Here is a 23,297-nt window from a genome sequence, read left to right as displayed (position 1 = left end):
CCTGTACATCCTGCTCATCTTGGATGCATCCCAGGGAAGCTCTGCTAAGTTCTTTTATTTTTAATAAACTTTTATTGATGTCAGAGAGGAAGGGAGAGGGAGAGAAACATCCATGAGGAGAGAGAATCATGGATCGGCCGCCTCCTGCATGCCCCACACTGGGGATGGAGCCCACAACCCGGGCCTGTGCCCTGACCGGGAATCAAACCCTGACCTGGTTCCTAGGTCGACGCTCAACGGCTGAGCCACGCCGGCCGGGCTGTGCTAAGTTTGGGGACAGTGAAGCAGCCTGGGCTCTCGATGGACTGGGGTTCCCGCCGTGGGGCACAGGGGGGCCCGCCCCCGGCGCCTCCTGCAGGCACGTACCTGGCCAGCTGGAAGCGCAGCGTGGTCCGCGGGTGGTACCGTTCCAAGGCGGAGATGAGGTCGAAGGCGGAGGGCGCCATCATGGTCACCAGGGAGACCACCACGCTCACCTGCGGAGACAGAGCTGCAGAGGGCCCGGGCCACACCTCAGCCTCCCCCGCTGTCATCTGCCCTCAGCCCGGCCTGGGGCCACTCGGCTCTTATACCGGAGGCCACCCCCGAAGCTCTGCTAGTTAGCTTTTTTTACTTTTTAAATATATTTCTATTGACGTCAGAGAGGCAGGGAGAGGGAGAGAGAGAGAGAGAAACATCCATGATGAGAGAGAATGAAGGATCGGCTGCCTCCTGCATGCCCCCCACTGGGGATCAAGCCCCCAACCCGGGCCTGTGCCCTGACCGGGAATGGAACCCGGGACCCTTCAGTCTGCAGGCCGCGCTCTATCCACTGAGCCACACAAGCCAGGGCTGCTTCTTAGCTTTTTGCAAAAGGCCACGGTGTCGCCACTGTGCTTACACTGAACGCCCCACACGGGCCCTTCCCCAGCATTTCCGCCCCGTTTCCAATGGCCATGTCTTCCTGTTCCTGCTGCCCTGACCTGCGGTGGGAGCGAGTGAGACATCCCAGCGACTAGGAACGACAGAAAAGGGATGGCAGAGAGCGAACTGATGATCCTTTTAAAAATATATACATATATTATATATATATATATATATATATATATATATATATATATATATATATATATATTTACTGCCCTGACCGGTTTGGCTCAGTGGATAGAGTGCCGGCCTGCGGACTGAAGGGTCCCGGGTTCGATTCCGGTCAACGGCATGTACCTTGGTTGCGGGCACATCCCCAGTAGGAGGTGTGCAGGAGGCAGCTGATGGATGTTTCTCTCTCATCGATGTTTCTAGCTCTCTCTCCCTCTCCCTTCCTCTCTGTAAAAAATCAATAAAATATGTTTTTTTTAAAAAATATATTTTACTGATTTCAGAGAGGAGAGAGAGAGAAACATCATTGAGGAGAGAGAATCACAGATTGGCTGCCTCCTGCACGCCCCCCACTGGGGAAAGAATTAGGAAATTGTAACCTTCCTCAATGATTTTCTAGTCATGGGAATCTATATATATAAAAGCCTAAGCGACTGTTACAACCGGTCGCTATGATGCACACTGACCACCAGGGGGCAGATGCTCAATGCAGGAACTGCTCCCTGGTGGTCAGTGCGCCCCCACAGCCAACCTCCCGTGGCCAGCCAACCTCCCCCCGTCCCTCCGGCCAGCCCCAATGGGCCCTAATCGGGACTGGGAGAGATGGGCCCCGATCAGCCCTGATCGCTGGCCAGGCCGAGGGACCCCACCCGTGCACAAATTCATGCACCGGGTCTCTAGTCTTCACATAAACGGAGAGGAAAATATGGTGGGGTTTTCTTAAAGGCAGTGACATGGAGTTGGTTCAGGAGGCACGACCTGTGTTTAGAAACGTGGAAGCCAGGCCCTGGCCGGTGTGGCTCAGTGGATAGAGCGTTGCCTGTGGACTGAAGGGTCCTGGGTTCTATTCCTGGTCAAGGGCACATACCTCGGTTGTGGGCTCCTTCCTGGCTCGGGTCCTGGTTGGGGCATGTGCAGGAGGCAACCCATCGATGTGTTTCTCTCCCATTGATATTTCTCTCTCTGCGTCTCTCCCTCTCTCTTCCACTCTCCCTAAAAATCAATGGAAAACTATTCCTGGGTGAGGACTAACAAAAAAAAAAAAGACAGAGGCCACATGAGTGCTCCAGGTTTGGCTCAGGGCTGACACACATCCTGGCTGACCACGCAGCCATAATGCAGGCTGTAGCGAGATCCATGTCTGGAAACATGTCAGTGAGGAAAGACCATCTGTGGGAAGGAGTGCACAGGCAAAAAAAAAAAAAAAAAGTCAAAGGTAAAGAACATGCACATGCATGAAGCTGTTTTGTTTTTTTAAAAAAATATATATTTTACTGACTTTTTACAGAGAGGAAGGGAGAGGGAGAGAGAGCTAGAAACATCGATGAGAGAGAAACATCCATCAGCTGCCTCCTGCACACCTCCTACTGGGGATGTGCCCGCAACCAAGGTCCATGCCCTTGACCAGAATCGAACCTGGGACCCTTCAGTCCGCAGGCCAACGCTCTGTCCACTGAGCCAAACTGGTTAGGGCCATAAAGCTGTTTTATTGTCATTAATCCTCACCTGAGGATATTTTCCCATTGATTTTCAGGGAGAGCGGAAGAGAGAAGGAGAGACAGAGAGAAACATCGATGTGAGAGAGACACATCAATTGGTTGCCCCTGCACGCGCCCCAACCAGGGCCCGGGCCAGGGAGGAGCCTGCCACCAAGGTCCTGCCCTTGACCGGAATCAAACCCAGGGCCCTTTGGTCCACAGGCCAACGCTCTATCCACTGAGCCACACTGGCCAGGGCATGAGGCTGTTTTGAATGAATATCTTCCCGACTGAGACCCATGAGACACTTCAGCCCTGCCCACGGCCCGGCCCAGCTCCTGCTCTGGGACTAGCAGCTGGGATCCCCCCAGCATCTCTATGCCCCACGGAAGGCACACTGGGAAAGGGGGGGGGCACCACGGTACCTCGTTCTTCTCCCAGAGTGTCAGCTCCTTCTTGGACTGCTCCAGCCGCTGCGACCGCTCCACCACAAAGTAGATGAGGTAGATGCTCCCCGCCAGCGACAGCAGCACCAGGATGTTGGCCACGACCCGCAGGCAGATGGTCACCGCCCTGCACAGAGGCGGGTGTGAGGGGGCGCCCGCCGCAGGGCTGAGGCCCGTGGGGGCATCTGTGAGCAGGTGCGTCTGTCCGCGGGGACATGCCTTCTCCTGGGGACCACCCTGTGTCATTGGTTCTCTAGCTGAAGGGCCCCACCTCCCAACATGGCCCCCAAACCTTGAGAAGAACCCCAGATCTGAGACTTCACCCTGGAAGGCGTGTCAACAAGAATTTGGTACCGAACGCCCTGGCTGGTGTGGCTGCGGACTAAAGGGTCCCAGGTTTGATTTCTGGTCAGGGCACATGCCCAGGTTGTGGGCTCAATCCCCAGTAGGGGACATGTAGGAGGCAGCCGATCCATCTCATCATGGACGTTTCTCTCTCCTTCTCTCTGAATTCAATAAAAACCTGTAATAATAAAAGTGTAATATACTAATTAGACCGGACAGCTGAACAACCTTCTGGACATCCTTGTGGATGGGGCAGAGGTGGTTAGGGGTGATCAGGCAGGCAGGTGAGCAGTGAGGGGCAATCAGCCAGGCAGGCAGCGTCATTAGGGGTGATCAGGCAGGCAGGTGAGCAGTTAGGGGCGATCAGGCAGGCAGGTGAGCAGTTAGGGGCGATCAGGCAGGCAGGTGAGCAGTTAGGGGTGATCAGGCAGGCAGGCAAGTGGTTAGGAGCCAGCAGTCCCAGATTGCGAGAGGGTGCAGGCCAGCTGATGGACCCCTCCCCCCGTGTAAAAATTTTGTGCACCAGGTCTCTAGTATCCTATATAATAAAGAGGTAATATGCAAATTGACCATCACTCCAACACACAAGATGGCCACCCCCATGTGGAAACAAGATGGCCGCCACAAGATGGCCGGCAGGGGAGGGCAGTTGTGGACAATCAGGCCAGCAGAGGAGGGCAGTCGGGAGGGACCAGGCCTGCAGGGGAGGGCAGTTAGGAGCAATCGGGCCAGCAGGGGAGCAGTTAGGCGTCGATCAGGCTGGCAGGGGCGTGATTAGGGGGTGATCAGGCTGGCAGGCAGAAGTGGTTAGGGGCAATCAGGCAGGCAGGCAGGCGAGCGGTTGGGAGCCAGCAGTCCTGGATTGTGAGAGGGATGTCCCACTGCCCGTTTAGGCCTGATCCTGGTGGGATCGGACCTAAACGGGCAGTCAGACATCCCTTGAGGGGTCCCAGATTGGAGAGGGTGCAGGCTGGGCTGAGGGACACCCCCCCCCCCCGTGCACGAATTCCGTGCACTGGGTCTCTAGTGTGTGTGTGTGTGTATACATAAATAAAATTCAGTACTGTTTGTGTCCTATGACTTAGAAGAATGTTGTTGCTAAATACAAGTAATCTGAGCCCTAGCTGATGTGGCTCAGTGGATAGAGCACTGGCCTGTGGACCAAAGGGTCCAGGTTCAATTCTGATCAAGGGTACGTACCTCGGTTGCAGGCCATGGTTGGGGCTCGTGCAGGAGGCAACCAATCGATGTCTCTCTCTCTCATCGATGTTTCTCTCTGTCTCTCCCTCTCCCTTCCACTCTCCCCTAAAAATCAATGGAAAACACATGTCACAGTGCAGAAGCCTAGGTTTTAAGGACACAGATGAGCTGCCTGGCGGTGTGTGAAAACAAGATAGAGCCAGCCTGGCGATTTCTGCACCAGATTACACCAGCTTAGCAACGCTCTCCCGTGGGGCCTGGGCACCTACAGGTTTTTTCTTTTCTTCTTTTCCTGTTCTTCCAGGATTGCCTCCTGCAGGGAGAGACCCATAAAGCATTTTAATTATAAACCTTGACATGTATTCCATGATAAGAAATGATTTAGTGCAAGCACGTCAAACTCGCGGGCCATGGGCCGCATGCGGCCCACAGTGAATATTTTTGCAGCCCAGCCAATACAATGGTACATAAGAAACGTTCTAATAAAAATGTCGTAACTTAATTTTTACAATATCCTGTTAGGGGCATAGTGGTTAGGGGCAATCCTATCTAATAAAGAGGGGATATGCAAATTGACTGTCACACCATAACACAAGATGGCTGTACCCACAGCGGAGGCCGAGTTCCCAAAGAGCCTTAACAAGCAATCAGCAGGGACCTAAGGCTGCATGGCACTGGGCCGGGGCAGGGGACCTCAGGCCGCGTCCCTTGCCCGGCAGGGCTTGATGGGGGACCTCAGGCGTGCCCCCTGCCCTGCTGCCAGGCCAGGTGACCTGAGGCTGTGCCACCCAGAAGGGCTTGATGGGGGTGGGGCCAACCGAGTCTGGATCTAACCCAATGGGGGTGGGGCCAGCCGGGTCCCGGTCCGGGTCTCGGGCGATTTCAAAGCGCATGTGGGTGGGCGGGGACTTGACTCTGGTTCCCGTAACGCGCCCCAGACTCTGAGAGGAGGAAGATTTTCATAAACATTTTACTAATTTTCTTTCATCTCTAACACTTCTATTATAGAGAAAGGGTAAATAGCAATATTAAAATATTGCCTCTAATTAATTCCCTTTTAATGTGCACAAATTTCGTGTACGGGCCACTAGTCATTAATAATTAACTACAACGTTCGCTAATGACCGATGACTGTCATCGAGTTGCATTCACGTCCCTCACACGCCTTACGCGCAGGCAGACCATTTCTCTCCACGGACACCGGCAGCGAATGTTCTAGCAGCCGATGGCCACGTCCTTAGTCTCGGACTGACCGGCTTGGTGTGTGCAACAGGAAATATCTTGCTTTCAGAGAACAAGAAAAATGGGTTTGTTTGCGTGATGCTTACTCATTTGTGCAGTTATTCAGGGTCTGGTAAGTTAATGTTCAAGAAAAAATATTAATCTTTATTAAAACGTTCTATTATTTTATGTTCACGATGACTCATTCATTTCAGCCCTTTGTATTCGGCGTGTCTCCATCGAAACAAACCTACGTGTCTATGAAAACAGAAGCTTTTGTTCTTTTGTGGCCACATCCACGCAAACCTTGTTTATCTGGCCCGTGTTAGCCTCTGCGTGTGACACGCTTGGTCGAGTGAGTATGCGACATCGTGGCTTGAAGTCTAGACTTCACTGTACAATTCTGTCGGTATGGATGCTTTAAGTCACAATAAATGGGTCAAACAGAAAACTGGGGGTTGGGAAGGGGAGATGGGGGGTGAACTCTTCGGACGTGCGACCTGATCTGAATCACGTTTTTCTCAAAAGGGGGCACCACTCGGCGGGCTGCTTGCCCAGCAGACCTGGACTCCGAACGGCCTTCCGAGCTCACCGCCAAAGCCGATGCCCCACATTCAGCTGCTCATCCGTCCACCGTGTCCGCGTGCAGCACAGCAGCAATCCGTTATGCAAATGACCCAGAATACGCACGTTAACATTTTAGAGAGGAACTAAAAAAAAAGCCCGTCCGGAGTGGTTTGGTGGTTGAGCATCGACCTAGGACCCAGGAGGTCAGGGTTTGATTCCGGTCCAGGGAACCCACCTGGGGGGTGGGCCCGATCCCCCATGTGGGGCGTGCAGGAGGCAGCCGATCCATGATCCCCTCTCCTCACGGATGTTTCTCTCTCTCCCTCTCCCTCTCCCTTCTCTGAAATCAATAAAAACATATTTTAAAAATAAAAGGAGTTCAATACTTTCTTCCTGTTTCAGCTGGACGGTGGGGCAGGGCGGGGCACGTCCGATGTCACTCGCTCTGGCTGCGCTGTCTGAACAGCAGGGACTCTGTGCCCAGGACCCCATGCCCTGCTCCCACCCACCCCCCAACCCCCGCCCCCCATGGCCTGCCCAGCCGACTCACCCGGATGCTGTTCACGATGGCGGCCGCCTTGCTCTCGGCGGCCTCGGGGTTCCCGATGAGGTAGTCCCAGGCGCAGAACACCCGCCAGCAGAAGGTGTAGTTGTCGCTGGAGGCGCTGGCGAGGCTCATGCGGGAGTTCTTGGCCATCCTGCCAACGGACCGCAAGGCTGCCAGGTGCCGCCCCGGTGGGAGCCGGAGCATCACCCGGCCCCGCCCCGCCCCACCCGACCCCGGGGACAGGGCCGAGGTCTGTGGTCTGGTCATGCGGGGGGGGGGGGGGGGGCACTGAGCCGGCCCGTGCCACCTCCTGCAGCTGTGACTGTGAAATCATATATATTTTTTTATTGATCTCCGAGAGGAAGAGATAGGGAGACAGAGAAACATCCATGATGAGAGAATCATGGATCAGCTGCCTCCTGCACGCCCCACACTGGGGATGGAGCCCGCAACCCGGGCCTGTGCCCTGACCCTGAAGCGAACCCTGACCTCCTGGGTCATCCTCAACACTCAACCACTGAGCCACGCCGGCCGGGCTCCTGTGAAATAAAATTCTTCCCTTGGAGTTTATCAGTCTTCCTGCGGCCTCTGCCCAGAGGGTACCCCCACCCCCCTTTGTCCAAAATGACACGAACCCGCTAAGTCCGTTTTATTGTGGTCCCTCTGCACCCACACGGGAGCTGCCCAGCGAGAGCTGGTTGAGCGCTGACCTATGAACCTGGAGGTCACGGTTTGCTTCCGGGTCAGGGCTCCATCCCCAGTAGGGGGCGTGCAGGAGGCAGCCAGTCCATGATTCTCTCTCCTCATCGATGTTTCTCTCTCTCCCTCTCACTTCCTCTCTGGAATCCATACAGATATCTCCCCTGGTGTCATTGGGCAATGGGCCTTCGCGGGACGGGCTGAGGGACGAGATCCAATGCGATGGATCGCCCGTTACGCTTGGCGCGGACTGTGAGAAACCGAGCAGCCGTACTTTTTCAAGAGGACGATGAAGCTGTAGGCGAACACGGCCATCCCCACCAGGAAGTACGCCAGGGGCAGCCGGTAGCCCGCTCTCCCGATCCGCCGCTCGCGGCCGTAGAAGCCGTAGAAGAGGACGGAGGACTGGAGGTAGCCCTGCAGGGACCGCACCCCACCCTGTCAGCTCCGACTGGGGCCCGGAACCGGGCCTGTCCACCCCCCCCGCCCCGCCCTCCTGACGGCACGGCTCACCCCCAGGGACCAGACGGTGTCCAGGTCCTGGGCGGAGGCGGCCTGGGCCTCGGGGATGCTCTTGCTGGCGGTGCTTCCGAAGGGCTGGCCTGCGATGAGCTGGAGAGAGAGGACAGCACGCGAGAGGACGTGGCGCGGGAGGACGTCGCGCGAGAGGACGTCACGTGAGGGGACGTCATGCGAGGGGACGTCATGCGAGGGGACGTGGCGTGAGGGGACGTGGCGTGAGGGGACGTGGCGTGAGGGGACGTCAGGCGAGGGGACGTGGCGTGAGGGGATGTGGCGTGAGGGGACGTCAGGCGAGGGAACGTGGCGTGAGGGGATGTGGCGTGAGGGGACGTGGCGTGAGGGGATGTCAGGCGAGGGGACGTGGCGTGAGAAGACATCATGAGAGAGGACGTCACGTGAGAGGACGTCAGGCGAGGGGACATCGTGTGAGGATGTCAGGCGAGGGGACGTGGCGTGAGGGGACGTCAGGCGAGGGGTCGTCAGGTGAAGGGACGTCTCGCGAGAGGACGTAGCCCCAGAGGTCCCGGGGGCGGGGGCGGGTTTCTGGCTGGCCGGAAATGAGCCGCGTGGACCGGATTTCCTTCCTGCCGGGTCAGCCCGCCTGTGCCCTCTCTGGGGACTGCTGAGGTCCCAGGGTTCCCTGATGGCTCGGGAAGTGGCCCCTTTCCTCTTGTTTTCACCCACTTCCTGAGGTTAGAGGTGAGTTGGGAAGGAGGTTTGATGTGAACGGGGTGTCGGCCCCCTGGCCCGCAGGCCAGTCCAGCCTGGCACCTCCTGGAGGGACTGAGAACTGAATGCGCTTCCCTTTATTGAAATGGTGGTGGGGGGAGGGGCAGTCGCCCTGGCCGGGGCGGCTCAGTGGGTAGAGCGCAGGCCTGCGGACCGAAGGGTCCCGGGTTCGATTCCGGCCCAGGCCCCTGGTCGGGCGCGTGCAGGAGGCAACCCATCGAGGTGTCTCTCCCATCGATGTTTCTCTCTCTCTCTCCCTCTCTGTTCACGCTCCCTAAAAATCAATGGGGAAATATCCTCGGGTGAGGATTCACAAAGTTAAATTAATTAAAACGGTGGGAAAACTCCAAAGAAGAACAATGTCTTGCGACACAAGAATTGTATGGGGCTGATGTCAGAACCTGTGAGCCGTGCTATGCCCGCTCCTCCCAGGACCCTCCCCCCACGGGGAGGGCGAGCGTCTCACGGTAGGGCTCCCGGCTCTTTATTTTTTATTTATTTTTCTTATTTATGTTTTGTTCATCCTCACCCGAGGGTATTTTTCCATTGATTCTTAGGGAGAGTGGAAGGGAGAGGGAGAGACAGACAGAAACATCGATGGGAGAGACACATCCATGGGTTGCCTCCTGCACACGCCGACCAGGGCCCGGGGCGGGGAGGAGCCTGCCACCCAGGTCCGTGCCCTTGACCGGAATCGAACCCGGGAGCTTTGGTCTTCAGGCCGACGCTCTACCCACTGAGCCACACCGGCCAGGGCTTTAACGGCTCTTTTGAACAAATGGCACCTTTTTCTCTCTCAAAAGCTGCACAATTCTGTGCGTCTTATGTATTGGTCGCCGTCTGGAGCATTTCCAGCATTTTTCTAAGGGGCCCTTTCTCTTCATTGAAGGACGAATGATTTCCGGACGGGTCTCACCTCTGGGGCGACGATAAAAGCCCCCGTCATGACCGTGAGCGCGATGTTGATCCCAAAGAGCCACCGCAGGAAGATGAAGTAGGAGGCTACGCCGGAGCCAAAGTGACCTGGGGGGGGGGGGGAGAGAGCGAGAGAGAGAGAGCGAGAGAGAGCGAGCGAGAGAGCGAGAGCCCAGTCACGTGCCCCCGCAGCGACAGGTCTCCCCGAGCAGCGTGGGATGGTGTGTTTCTGTTTTCCAATCGCCCACCTTCCTCTCTGATGGACCTATAGTTTGTGTTTTTTAAAAAATACATTTTATTGATTTCAGAGAGGAAGGGAGAGGGAGAGAGAGAGAGAAACATCCATGATGAGAGAGACTCATGGATCGGCTGCCTCCTGCACGCCCCCCATTGGGGATGGAACCCACAACCAGGCGTGTGCCCCGACGGGGAATCGAACCCAGGACCCTTCCGTCCGCAGGCCGACACTCTACCCACTGAGCCACACCGGCCGGGCAAGCTACAGTTTTCACCCCACCCTTTTGGGTGTGTGTTGTGTCCAGGGAATGAGCGGATGGGACACCCGAGTCACAGTGGGGGTGGGCAGTGTCACCCGGGGCTGGTGGGAGGGACGCCTGTCCCCCACGGCCGTCCCGTGTCCAGCGGGGTCAGCCCGGGTGCGGTGCCCCCGGCCGTGCAGCGTGAGGCCCAGGCCGCCAGCCCACCCCCCCCCCCATCCCGCTGCCCATCCGCTCCGCCCAGCGCCCACTCACTCTCGATCTTCTTGATCCTCGTCTCCCAGGGAATGAAGAGCGCCGCGCAGTTACAGGCCAGGCGCGCGAACTTCCGCCAGAGCTGGGAGGAGGGACAGGGTCAGAGCTGGCCTTCGTTACTCGGTCGATGACCTCTGACCTCTGACCTCGGGCACCAGGGTCCCACCCGGAGGTGGGGCTCCCGGCACCACCTTATGCCTTTAGCTAGGACTTCACCTGTAAGATGCAACTGCTAAACGTTCCAAGATGTGTGGTTTATTGTTTGTTTTTAATCCTCCCCCGAGGACATTTTCCCATTGATTTTTAGGGAGCGTGGAAGGGAGGGGGAGAGACAGAAACATGGATGTGAGAGAGACACATGGATGGGTTGCCTCCTGCACGTGCCCTGACCAGGGCTGGGGCTGGGGAGGAGCCTGCGACCGAGGTACGTGCCCTTGCCCAGGATCGAACCCAGGACCCTTCGGTCCGCAGGCCGACGCCCTATCCACTGAGCCACACCGGCCAGGGCTGTATCTTTCTCTTTACAAGAGCGCATGGTGAGGGAGAGCCCCACGCGAGGTGGATGAGTCAGGAAGTGGCGGGATCGGTCTCAGGGGGCGAGACCGTTACTATGGCTTAGGCTTCCTCAGGCCACGTGACAGGTACGTGGCAGTGTCCGGGACTGGAGCTGAGGTTTGGGGCCACGCAGACCTCCCTGCCCAGCAGACCGCTTCCGGGACTGGAGCTGAGGTTTGGGGCCACGCAGACCTCCCCGCCCAGCTGACGGCTCACGACTGTGCCCACATCCAGCTGCAGGGGCGGGTGCCCGGGCCAAGACCAGGCGGGGCGCCCTCACAAGGTCCTTACCTCCGCGCCCGCGGCCTGGTAGCCGCGAGTCCTGGTCAGCCGCCCCTCGAACCGCAGCACGATCTCCTTCGCCCGCCTGTGGGGACAGACGTGGCCCTGAGCGCCTGCATCACAGTCACCGTCTCGCAAAAGGCGTGACCGTCCAGCAGGCACAGGGCCCGACCACGCGGGATGGCTGCTGGGGGTTGGGGCGTGCAGCCATGCAGGGCTCGCATCTCCCAGGTTCTGGTAACTGGAAAACCCTTAAGAAGGATGTTCTGAGCCCTGGCCGGTGTGGCTAAGTGGATAGAGCCTCGGCCTGTGGACCGAAGGGTCCCGGGATCGATTCCTGGTGTTAATGTAAAAAAACATGGAAACCTGTAAAGAATTTCTGTGAGTTTATTGGAGCCAAACTGCCCACAATCGCCAGGAAGCAGAACCTCAACGGATGGGGATGATGCTTCGGAGAATGGGGTTCCATCTGTGTTTACACGTTGCCATCGAAGGAGGGACAGAGGTGGGTGACAGGAAATCCATTGGGGACGGACCAGAGAGGCGGGAGCAAGCAAAGCGGGAAACCCCTGGGATTGGATAAAAGTAAAATGATGGACACACACTTGGGTGGGTGCAGGGACAATTCACATGACAATGAGGGGACCTGTGGTCTCTGTCCTGGCGCCCAGCACATCAGGCTGTGCCCCGAGGGGTCCGGAAAAAGGGGAGTTACAAGGTACCCAGACATTTCAAGGGTGTGTTATCCTAGATGCCAAAGGACAGCCAGGCTCCCTGAAGGTAAAGGCTGTTCTTGTCAGGGAAGATGCCGGCCTAGGAGGTGACCCCCCACCATCCCTGCTTCTCGTTCAAGTTTAATTTCAGACCGTCCTGTGGGGTGACCTTAGGTGTCTGAGTTTGCAAGGCCGCCACGCAGGCCTCCCCGGAGCCGTCAGGTCAGCACGTGGCCCCTCTCGTCCACACGTGGAAATCGTCTCCCAGTTATCTCCCAATGAAACCGAAGAACCGTGGTTTAACTTCGATTAAATGATAAAGGAGATACATCTTCCTAGTTTTGTGGAGAAACAGTGGACAGAGACCCCACGGGGTCAGTGTAAGACGTACAGCCCGACGGTTTGATTGACATCTATGTTGACCACCTCCCTCCTCCTCCGCCCTCCATCTCGGGTAACCACAGGTCTGATCTCTCAGAAAATACTTTTTAAAAAAATACATACTTTTATTGATTTCAGATAGAGGAAGGGAGAGGAAGAGAGAGAGAAGCATCAATGATGAGAGAGAATCATGAATCGGCTGCCTCCTGCGCGCCCCCCACTGGCGATCGAGCCCACCACCCAGGCCTGTGCCTTGACCAGTGAGGACGAGAGGGGCCACGTGCTGACCTGACCGCTCCGGGGAGGCCTGCGTGGCGGCCTTGCAAACTCAGAGACCTAAGGTCACCCCACAGGACGGTCTGAAATTAAACGTGAACGAGAAGCAGGGATGGTGGGGGGTCACCTCCTAGGCCGGCATCTTCCCTGACAAGAACAGCCTTTACCTTCACGGAGCCTGGCTGTCTTTTGGCATCTAGGATAACACACCCTTGAAATGTCTGGGTACCTTGTAACTCCCCTTTTTCCGGACCCCTCGGGGCACAGCCTGATGTGCTGGGTGCCAGGACAGAGACCACAGATCCCCTCATTGTCATGTGAATTGTCCCTGCACCCACCCAAGTGTGTGTCCATCATTTCATTTTTATCCAATCCCAGGGGTTTCCCGCTTTGCTTGCTCCCGCCTCTCTGGTCCGTCCCCAATGGATTTCATGTCACCCACCTCCGTCCCTCCTTCGATGGCCATGTGTAAACACAGATGGAACCCCCATTCTCCGGAGCATCACCCCCATCCGTTGAGGTTCTGCTTCCCGGCGATTGTGGGCAGTTTGGCTCCAATAAACTCGCAGAAATTCTCTACGGGTTTGAGTGTTGTGACGATAACACACAGTAGGTCCCGCTAACACCCATCCGATGGGGACACGAAGACCACAGATGCCTGGATCAGAGCCCTTGGGGTGGATCCCAGCTTCCCTGCTCATGCCCCCAGTCAGCGAGTCCCTTACTGACCTTGCAGCCAAAGTTGGGGCCACACCCCAAGGGAGTGTCCTCCGGCCCCTCCCCCCATTCCCCTGGGGGCAGGCGGGATCACTCCTCTGGAATTCCTGGAAGCGGACAGTGCCTCGCCCCTCCCTGGCCCTCCCCACCCGCCCCCTGCACTCAGAGCACCTCCTTCCAGAAAAAGGCGCTGTCTGCTTAATGCTTAATGCGAGCGAGCAGAGGGGTGTGTGTTCACACCCACAAACGCCTGACATGCCCTGCGGAGGGCCCGGAGCCATCAGGGAGGAGAGCGCCCTGAGGCCCAGAGAGCAGGCGTGTTGAGTGCCGGGAGGAGGGTGAGCCCACCCGTGGGGCAGGGGAGCCACGGACCAGTGCCCATTCCGGGGACTGACCACAGGCTCCGAGATGTGGGCGACAGCCCCCCAGGCAGGGGCCGCTGCCCCAGGCCCAGAGCCCGACTCCCCGCTCCCATCTGGGTCCCTGCCGACAGGGGTCAGGGGTCATTGTTCGGCTGCCGTAGCTTCTCCAGGTGACGAGGAGGAGGAGGAGGAGGACGTGGCAACAAAGGATTCTTTTTCTGTTGTTTTTTTTTAATCCTCCCCAGGATACTTTCCCATTGATTTTTAGAGAGAGTGGAAGGAAGAGGGAGAGACAGAAACATGGATGTGAGAGAGAGACATCCATTGGCTGCCTCCTGCACGCGCCCCAACCAGGGCCGGGGAGCCTGCAGCGAGGTCCGTGCCCTTGACCGGAATCGAACTTGGGACCCTTCAGTCCACAGGCTGGCGCTCTATCCACTGAGCCACACCGGCCGGCGGGATGAGGGATTTCAAATGCAGGCGCTCGGGTGAGCGGCCCTAACTCCAACCCCCTCCCTGGCATCTGGGGGCCCCGGGGCCTCCCCGTCAGGTCAGCGTGAGAGAACGAGGAGCCGCAGGTGGAGAAGCAGGAAGCCAGCCAGTGCGGAGCGGGTGGTCAGCCCCCTGTCTGACCCCGCGACCTTTCCCGCCCCCGCTGGCATCTCCCTCCCAGGAGGCCTCGGGCTGCAGGGCGGCTCCCTGCGGAGGGAGAGCTGACAGCAGGGCACCTCCCAGGCAGGTCGATGGGGGATCCCCGCCTCTGTGAGCTGCTCACGGCTCACCTCCCGCCACAGGGCTAGAGGCCAGGCTGGGAAAGGAGAGGGGACCCACCTCTTCCCTCCGGCACACACACACGTAACCCCCCCACACATATAACCCAGCTACACACACACACGTAACCCCCCCCACATATAACCCAGCTACACACACACACGTAACCCACACACATAACCCAGCTATACACACACACGTAACCCACACACACATATAACCCAGCTATACACACACACGTAACCCACACACACATATAACCCAGCTATACACACAACCCACACACACATATAACCCAGCTACACACACACACATAACCCACACACACATATAACCCAGCTATACACACACACGTAACCCCCCACAACACACACACGTAACCCCCCACAACACACACACGTAACCCAGATACACACACACGTAACCCACACACACATATAACCCAGCTATACACACAACCCACACACACATATAACCCAGCTACACACACACACATAACCCACACACACATATAACCCAGCTATACACACACACGTAACCCCCCCCACATAAAACCCAGCTACACACACACACGTAACCCACACACACATATAACCCAGCTATACACATACACGTAACCCACACACACATATAACCCAGCTATACACACACACACGTAACCCACACACACATATAACCCAGCTACACACACACACGTAACCCACACACACATATAACCCAGCTACACACACACACACGTAACCCACACACACATATAACCCAGCTACACACACACACACGTAACCCACACACACATATAACCCAGCTATACACACAACCCACACACACATATAACCCAGCTATACACACACACGTAACCCCCCCCACATAAAACCCAGCTACACACACACACGTAACCCCCCACAACACACACACGTAACCCCCCACAACACACACACGTAACCCAGATACACACACACACACACACATGTAACCCAGACACACACACGTAACCCAGACACACACACATGTAACACACACACGTAACACACACACACACACACACACACGGGACCCAGACACACAAAAAGGAGGTGACACCCCAGAGGCTCTGCCGGCCCATCGCACATGGTCTGGCTCCTGCTGTCCATCACAGCCCGCCTCCATCACAGCCCCGCCTCCATCACAGCCCCAGCTGTCCATCACAACCCGACCGTCAGTCCGTCTGTCCGTCACAGCCGCCTCACCTGAGCGCCCGCAGCTTCTGGCGCATGGCCCAGGGCCGGCAGCGGATGTTGGCCATGAGGTCCTTCTGGAACTGCAGGCTCTGGAAGATCTGCTCGGGGTCACTGCTGTCCCCCACGTCGGCAGGCAGGCCGTCCTCCCCGCCGCTGCATGGAGGGAGGGAGGGGGGGAGGGAGGGGGGCTGTCAGGGGCTGTGTCCAGCAACGCCCTCCTGCCGCCAGGGGTCGCTGCGGAGTCTGTGCAGCCTGCCCGGAGGGAGGAGGGGAGGGCGGGAGGAGGAGCACCTGCAGCCAGCAGCCAGGCACTCCCTCACTGGGGGTCAGCGAGGGCACCCTGTCTCGGGATGAGAGAGGTTCCCGAAGGCGCCATGGAAGGAGACAGAGGCGGCTCAGAGCGACGCTGCGAACAGCATCTTCCGTGGCACCGCAGTCTCTCCCAGGCCCCGAGAGGGCCAGCTGATCGCAGCGACAGGACTCCCCTCGCCCCCGACTCTGGTGTAAAGTACATGGAGCCCGGCCTCGTGGCTCCGCGGCTGAGCGTTCCCCCAGGAACCAGGAGGTCAGGGTTCGAGTCCCCGTCGGGGCACATGCCTGGGTGGCGGGCTCCATCTCCAATGGGGGGCGTGCAGGAGGCGGCTGATCCATGAGTCTCATCATGGATGTTTCTCTCTCTCTCCCCCTCTCCCTTCCCCTCTGAAATCAATAAAAATACACACTGAGTGGCCAGATGACGATGATCTCTGAACGCATAATAACCTGGCCACTCCGTGTCTATCCTATAGAATAAAAGGCTGATATGCACATTGTCCCCTCAGCCAGGAGTTCGACCAGCAGGCAGGCTGGCCAACCACCCGTGTCCCCTCCCCCTGGCCATGCACAAATTCATGCACCGGGCCTCTAATATATATATATATAGACACACACACACACTAAGTGGCCAGATTATTATGCGTTCAGCGATAATCAGAATCTGGCCACTCAGTGAATATCTAACAATGAAATAAAATAAAAAATAAAATAAAATAGAAACCAAACGCTGGCCCCAGAGACCCCCTCGCTGCCGTCCCATTGGATTCATTTGAAATCTGACCTCACGGAGGCAGCGTAGGAGCGGTCTCCGCGAACAGGAGACGCTCAGCGAATGAACATGGGCGAGCATTCAGAGAACCGGCTCTTTGGGAGAGGGATTGCTCCACGTGCGCCCGCTCCATCCCAGGGACACCTGGGGGCGCCAGTGAGTGCCCCTCTCAGGTGGCATCTGTGCGTTCCGCCACTGCTGCTTCATCAGGGATACGCTTCACTATTATTTCATTATCACTATCATTGTTAATCCCAGCCGAGGCTATTTTCCCATTGGTTTTAGAGAGAGTGGATGGGAGGGGGAGAGGCAGAGACATCGATGGAAGAGAAACACATCCATGGGTTGCCTCCTGCACGCGCCCGGATCAGGGCCCAGGCCGGGGAGGAGCCTGCCACCGAGGTCCATGCCCTTGACCGGAATCGAACCCGGGACCCTGCGGTCTGCAGGCCGGCGCTCTATCCACTGAGCCACACGGGCCAGGGCCCCAGGGATACGCTTTAAAACAGGAAGACAAAGCCATCCCTCCGCTTCCCCCCAGTTTAGAGGGTTTCCCTGTTGGAAGAACAGCTGTGCCCAAGTCCTCTGAGCGCATGGAGGGCTCATCTACTCTGCAAATACGTAACAAGTGCGAACAGACTCGGCTCCTCAGCAGCCCGCAGCCTCTGCCAGCAGACACGGCTTTATGAAGACAGATATTATTATCTTCTCTCTGCGGCCGCCGCTGCCTGGGCTCAGGGGAGGGACCCCGGGCGCCTGTGGCCTGGCCGGCAGGGAGCCAGGGGGGCGCAGGTGTGGGGATCCGGGCCCCTGGCTAGGAAGCGGGCAGCGCTGTCCCCCCGCCCCCCGCCCCCCGCACTCCCCCGCCTGCACCTGCGGAGGCTGCCCCGGTGGCAGGTGCACGGGAACCTGGAGGAGGGGGTGTCGGACTGAGCAGGATGGGGACTCAGCCCTCAGGTCAGATGCTAGCAAGCCCTGCCCCCCTCCACCCCACACCTCTGCCTTGGCTGCCCCCATGCTGCCCGGCTCACCTGAGCAGCAGGGACTCCGGGCACAGGTAGTGCTGGCTGGCATTTCTCCGGGTGCCTCTGGGGCACTGGGACGCCCTGGAGGGTGTCATGGAGCAGAGAGGTGGCGGGGATGCCTAGGGACGGGCAGGGTCTGCTCAGGAAGTTTCTGGACCGGCTGCCAGCTGCTCCCCGTCTTTTCCCAGAGCAGGACTGCCTGCGGCTGGGGCTGGGCAGGGAGAGGCCAGAGGCCAGCTATGAATATGCATGCTCCTCATGAATATGCATATCATCACAAATATTGTTCATGAGTATGCATACTTCTCATGAATATGACTATTGCTCATGAATATTAACGTTACTCATGAATATGAATGTTTATCACGAATATGAATGTTAATGTGGGGGCAGCAGCAGACACTGGCCTGAGTCTAGCAGCCCAGGGGGTGGGCGTGGCCAGGTGATGTAGACGTCACCCAGGATTCACATCTGGGTTTGCAAAGCACCACACACCGGTTACCACGACTGGTGTCCACAAAACACCGAGGGACAAGGCAACGCGTAGCTTGTTTCCCCCCAGTTTCCTCTCGAGAAAGAGGCTGGAACATGTCAGAGTCTGGCCGCCTTTGCCAACATCGTCCGCGAGAGATACAGCCAAAACGTGTTGTTATACATTTTTATCTGTTTTTTTTTTTTTTAATTGATTTCAGAGAGGAAGGGAGAGGGAGAGGGAGAGAGAGAAACATCCATGATGAGAGAGAATCACGGACCGGCTGCCTCCTGCACGCCCCACACTGGGGATGAAGCCCGTCACTCGGGCGTGTGCCCTTGACCGGGAATCGAACCCTGACCTCCTGGCTCCTAGGTCGACGCTCAACCACTGAGCCTCATGGGCTGGGCAAAACATTGTTTCTTTAGATTTAGTTTTCTAGAAGTGGAATTACTGGGCAAAGGGATTATCATTTAAAAAAAACTAAATTCTCTATATAAAAGCCTAATATGCAAATTGTCCCCTCAGGAGTTCAACCGGGAGACCAGGAATTCGATCGCTCGCTATGACGTGCACTGACCACCAGGGGGTGGCGTGGAATGAAGGAAGTCCCCACCCGGCAGCCGGAAGGCCCCGATCAGCCCTGATCGCTGGCCAGGCCTAGGGACCCTATTCGTGAATGAATTTTGTGCACTGGGCCTCTGTATGTTGATAAAAGAAAGTTCCTCTTTTTTTAAAAATTTTTTATTGATTTCAGAGAGTAAGGGAGAGGGAGAGAGAGTTAGAAACATCCATGATGAGAGAGAATCATTGATCGTCTGCCTCCTGCATGCCCCCTACTGGGGATTGAGCCCACAACCCGGGCATGTGCCCTTGACCGGAATCAAACCCGGGACCCTTCAGTCCACAGGCAGGTGCGCTATCCACTGAGCAACACCAGCCAGGGCAAGAAAGTTACTCTTCACAAGCTATTGAGGTGAGGAGTTTTGAAGATGACTGGGAAGAGGGGTTCTGAACGTGATCATATTTGTCTGTGGGCTGTTGATGGGTTCCTCGGTCTCATTGTCAGAAATTCCCTCTGAAGTCGGCCAGGTGCCCAGGTGTAAGGCGAGGCCGTGGGCGCGGGACCCCAGTTCCCTTCCCTGGCACCTCCCTGGCTCCGGGTCCTTGGGCTCCCAGGGCCCAGGCAAGAGGAAGGGAGGGTGGGGGATGCCAGGGGCAAATCTCCCGCACGCACGGGACTTCCTCTCTCGATCTGGGTAGAGGCTTCAGATATGCTGGATGATTTTAACTTAAGCCAGCACATCTGTAATAATCTGTAATAATAAAAGCGTAATATGCTAATTAGACCGGCCATCTTCCGGATGTCCAACTTCCTTCCGGACAAGGCCATGGTGGTGGGGGCCAAGGAAGAGGCAGTTAGGGGCCATCAGGCCAGCAGGGGAGAGCAGTTAGGGGTGAGATCAGGCTGGCAGGGGGTTAGGGGCGATCAGGCCAACAGGGAAGGGCAGTTGGGGGCATTAGTCAGGCAGGCAGGTGAGTGGTTAGGAGCCAGTGGTCCTGGATTGTGAGAGTGATGTCTGATGGCCTGTTTAGGTGGTATCAGGCCTAAACCAGCAGTCAGACATCCCCCAAGGGTCCCAGATTGGAGAGGGTGCAGGCTGGGCTGAGGGACACCCCCCTCCCGCTCCGTGCACGAATTTCATGCACCAGGCCTCTAGTTCTATATAATAAAGAGGTAATATGCAAATTGACCGTCACTCCAACACACAAGATGGCCACCCCCATGTGGTCAAAGATGGCCACCCCCATGCAGACACAAGATGGCTGCCACAAGATGGCCAGCGGGGGAGGGCAGTTGTGGGTGATCAGGCCAGCAGGGGAGGGCAGTTGGGGGTGAACAGGCCTGCTGGGGAGGGCAGTTGTGGGTAACCAGGCCAGCAGGAGAGGGCAGTTGGGGGGAACCCAGGCCGGCAAGGGAGGGCAGTTGGGGCAATCAGGCCAGCAGGGGAGCAGTTAGGCATCGATCAGGCTGGCAGGGGAGTGGTTGGGGGTGATCAGGCTGGCAGGGGAGTGGTTAGGGGGTGATCAGGCAGGCAAGCAGGCGAGCGGTTGGGAGCCAGCAGTCCTGGATTGTGAGAGGGGCCCCAGATTGGAGAGGGTGCAGGCTGGGCTGAGGGACACACCCCTCCCCCCATGCATGAATTTCATGCACTGGGCCTCTAGTCTATAATAACAAAAGCGTAATATGCAAATCAACCGAACGGCCGAACAGTGGAACGACCGTCCAGACAGCCACGCTACGACACCCACTGGCACCGGGCCAGCCTAGGAGGGTGCAATGCGATTGGTCAGGGGCCTGGCCATCACCCCATGATCGCCCCACAGAGGGAGGCACAGGCCACCTGCCAGCAGGACGATCAATCAGGGGGCTCCCTGTTCACCCCAAAGAGGGAGGCCCAGGCCACCGACCAGGGGCTGCACAGGGTGGGCGGGGCCTCCCTCTGCTGGGGGGACTGTGAGAGGGTGCAGGCTGGGCTGAGGGGAACCCCCACCCCCAGTGCACGAATTTCGTGCACCGGGCTTCTGGTGTCTATATAATTTGTTGTTGTTGATCCTCCCCGAGGATGTTTTCCCATTGATTTTTAGGGAGAGTGGGAGAGAGAGGGAGAGACAGAGAGAAACATCGATGTGAGAGAGACACATGGATGGGTTGCCTCCTGCACGCACCCCAACCAGGGCCCGGGCTGGGGAAGAGCCTGCAACCCAGGTATGTGCCCTTGACCGGAATCGAACCCGGGACCCTTTGCTCCGCAGGCCGACGCTCTATCCACTGAGCCACACCAGCCGGGACCAGTATGTGTCCATAGATAAAACGACTAAAAATCCCTCAAAGGCTGACAAGTGGCACATTTTTTAAAAACTCAGGGTCCAACGTCAAAGTGAGCGAACACTATGGTTTTCCCGACCAACTGGGGACGGGATGCTGTGGCAGGAGAAGGAGGAGGAGGAGGGGGGAGGGAGTCACAGGATAAACCTGTTTGTACGACACACAAATCCCTTTCAGTTTGAAAAAAAAAAAATGGGTAAAATTTCGTTATCAGTCCCAGGAGGTTGGAACAGACACCGGCCGAGGGCTTAGCTTACAGAACACAGACATCCACGCCCCGCATCATCAGTTACACCAGCCTTTTCCCGTCGCTAAGTGAATTCTACCCCGAGACGCGGATGGTCCCAGCACAGCCCGGCCCCGCCGGCCACGCCCGGCGCCCTTGCCTGAGACACCAAGGGCATAGCTCTGGGTTTTACAAGGCCGACTTGCCCATCTCAGAAATGTGTGTGCACGCCCATTACAGGGTCCCCGCGGCCCTAAAAGCTTCCGTTGGACGGTTACAGATGGGTTTGGGGTCTGGAAAATGCTCTTCAGGGAAGAGGCTCTGGAATAAAATGTTTCCGCCCTAACCGGTGTGGCTCAGTGGATAGAGCGTCGGCCTGCAGACTGAGGGGTCCTGGGTTCGATTGCGGTCAAGGGCATGTATCTTGGTTGCGGGCACATCCCCAGTGGGGGGTGTGCAGGAGGCAGCTGACCAATGTTTCTCTCTCATCCATGTTTCTAACTCTCTATCCCTCTCCCTTCCTCTCTGTAAAAAAATCAATAATATATATATATTTTTAAAAATAGACTGTCCAAGCATGTGGACAGCAACGTCATTGGTGGAGACGCGAGAACGAGTGATTTTGTTGTTGAATTTTCCCCAAAACCAGCAGTTTGAACCTGGGCAGACGTCCTGAGCGCTGGGGCCACATAATGCTCCTATTCACTTAGCTTAGTGATTTCTTTTTATTTAAAATATATATTTGTATTGATTTCAGAGAGGAAGGGAGAGGGAGAGAGAGAGAGAGAGAGAGAGAGAGAGAGAAACATCCGTGATGAGAATCATGGATCAGCTGCCTCCTGCTCGCCCCACACTGGGGTCAAGCCCGCAACCGGGGCATGTGCCCTGACCAGGAATCGAACCCGGGACCCTTCCGTCCGCAGGCCAACGCTCTATCCACTGAGCCACACCAGCCAGGGCTGGTCTCAGTGACTTCATAAGATCTACCGTCACGGCCATCATTCGCTTCGTTTAGACTTCACCGTGAAAGCCGGCTTTGAAGGCATTTCTGAGAGCCAACCTGATCAGGCAGAGCGTCCGAAAGGAAGTCTATGCATGTCTAGGTGCGTGCAGACCCACTGTGTGCTCGTCGATCGGCTGCGAGAAACGTTCTGAAAAGGCCTCCGTCTTCTAAGAGCCGGGCATCCATGAACCAAACCTGAACAGCAGCCGATAGACACAGGGAACTTAATGGGGGGCTGTGTTCACCTAGTCATCTGGGCTGTGAGGCCCAGAGACACGGGTGGGGGGTGGGAGGTCCCCGGAGGGCCCTGGGGAAGCAGGCCGGTCCCGAGAAGACTGCGCTGTCCTTGAACAAGGAAGCTTGGTCAGGGGTGTCTTCCATGCGGTGAAAAGATGAAGGTGCCCTATCTGGTGTGGCTCATGGATAGAGCGTCGGCCTGCAAACTAAAGGGTCCCGGGTTCGATTCCAGTCAAGGGCACATGCCTGGGTTGTGGGCTCGATCCCCAGTAGGAGGCGTGCAGGAGGCAGCCAATCCAGGATTCTCTCTCATCATGGACGTTTCTCTCCTCTCTCTCTCTCTCTCTCTCTCTCTCTCTCTCTCTCTCTCTCTCTCTCTCTCCTCCTCTCTGAGATCAATAAAAATATAATAAAATAAAAAAAGAAAGAAAGAAAGAAAAGAGGAAGCTGAACTGCCCCTGATGGTGAGAGGGTCTTAGGACTGCCTACCCTGCCAGTCTGGAGACTGGGATCCTGCAGACCTGGGAACTGTCGTAGGCAATTAACACCTAGGTTTGAAAGCTGTTTGTTGATTGGAAATTAAAAAAT

The 23,297-nt window shown here is 56.9% G+C and overlaps 1 protein-coding gene across 1 annotated transcript in view; it reads right to left on the bottom strand.

The window, feature by feature from the left end:
* TMC3 (transmembrane channel like 3) overlaps nucleotides 1-17,976 on the bottom strand; it is a gene marked incomplete at both ends in the record, with an annotated part of 35,643 nt that extends 17,667 nt beyond the window's left edge. The window contains 11 exons of the mRNA XM_080651575.1: nucleotides 367-476; nucleotides 2,981-3,128; nucleotides 4,816-4,859; nucleotides 6,885-7,032; nucleotides 7,855-7,997; nucleotides 8,094-8,192; nucleotides 9,748-9,854; nucleotides 10,499-10,580; nucleotides 11,345-11,420; nucleotides 15,782-15,925; nucleotides 17,888-17,976. Of these exons, the coding sequence (XP_080507701.1) occupies nucleotides 367-476; nucleotides 2,981-3,128; nucleotides 4,816-4,859; nucleotides 6,885-7,032; nucleotides 7,855-7,997; nucleotides 8,094-8,192; nucleotides 9,748-9,854; nucleotides 10,499-10,580; nucleotides 11,345-11,420; nucleotides 15,782-15,925; nucleotides 17,888-17,976 (1,190 nt within the window). The remainder of the gene's footprint in view (nucleotides 1-366; nucleotides 477-2,980; nucleotides 3,129-4,815; nucleotides 4,860-6,884; nucleotides 7,033-7,854; nucleotides 7,998-8,093; nucleotides 8,193-9,747; nucleotides 9,855-10,498; nucleotides 10,581-11,344; nucleotides 11,421-15,781; nucleotides 15,926-17,887) is intronic.
* Nucleotides 17,977-23,297: the final 5,321 nt, after the last annotated feature.

Source organism: Plecotus auritus (assembly GCF_963455305.1).
Source record: "Plecotus auritus genome assembly, chromosome: 15".
Taxonomy (NCBI): Eukaryota; Metazoa; Chordata; class Mammalia; order Chiroptera; family Vespertilionidae; genus Plecotus; species Plecotus auritus.
This window is presented reverse-complemented; position numbering and strand designations above follow the sequence as displayed.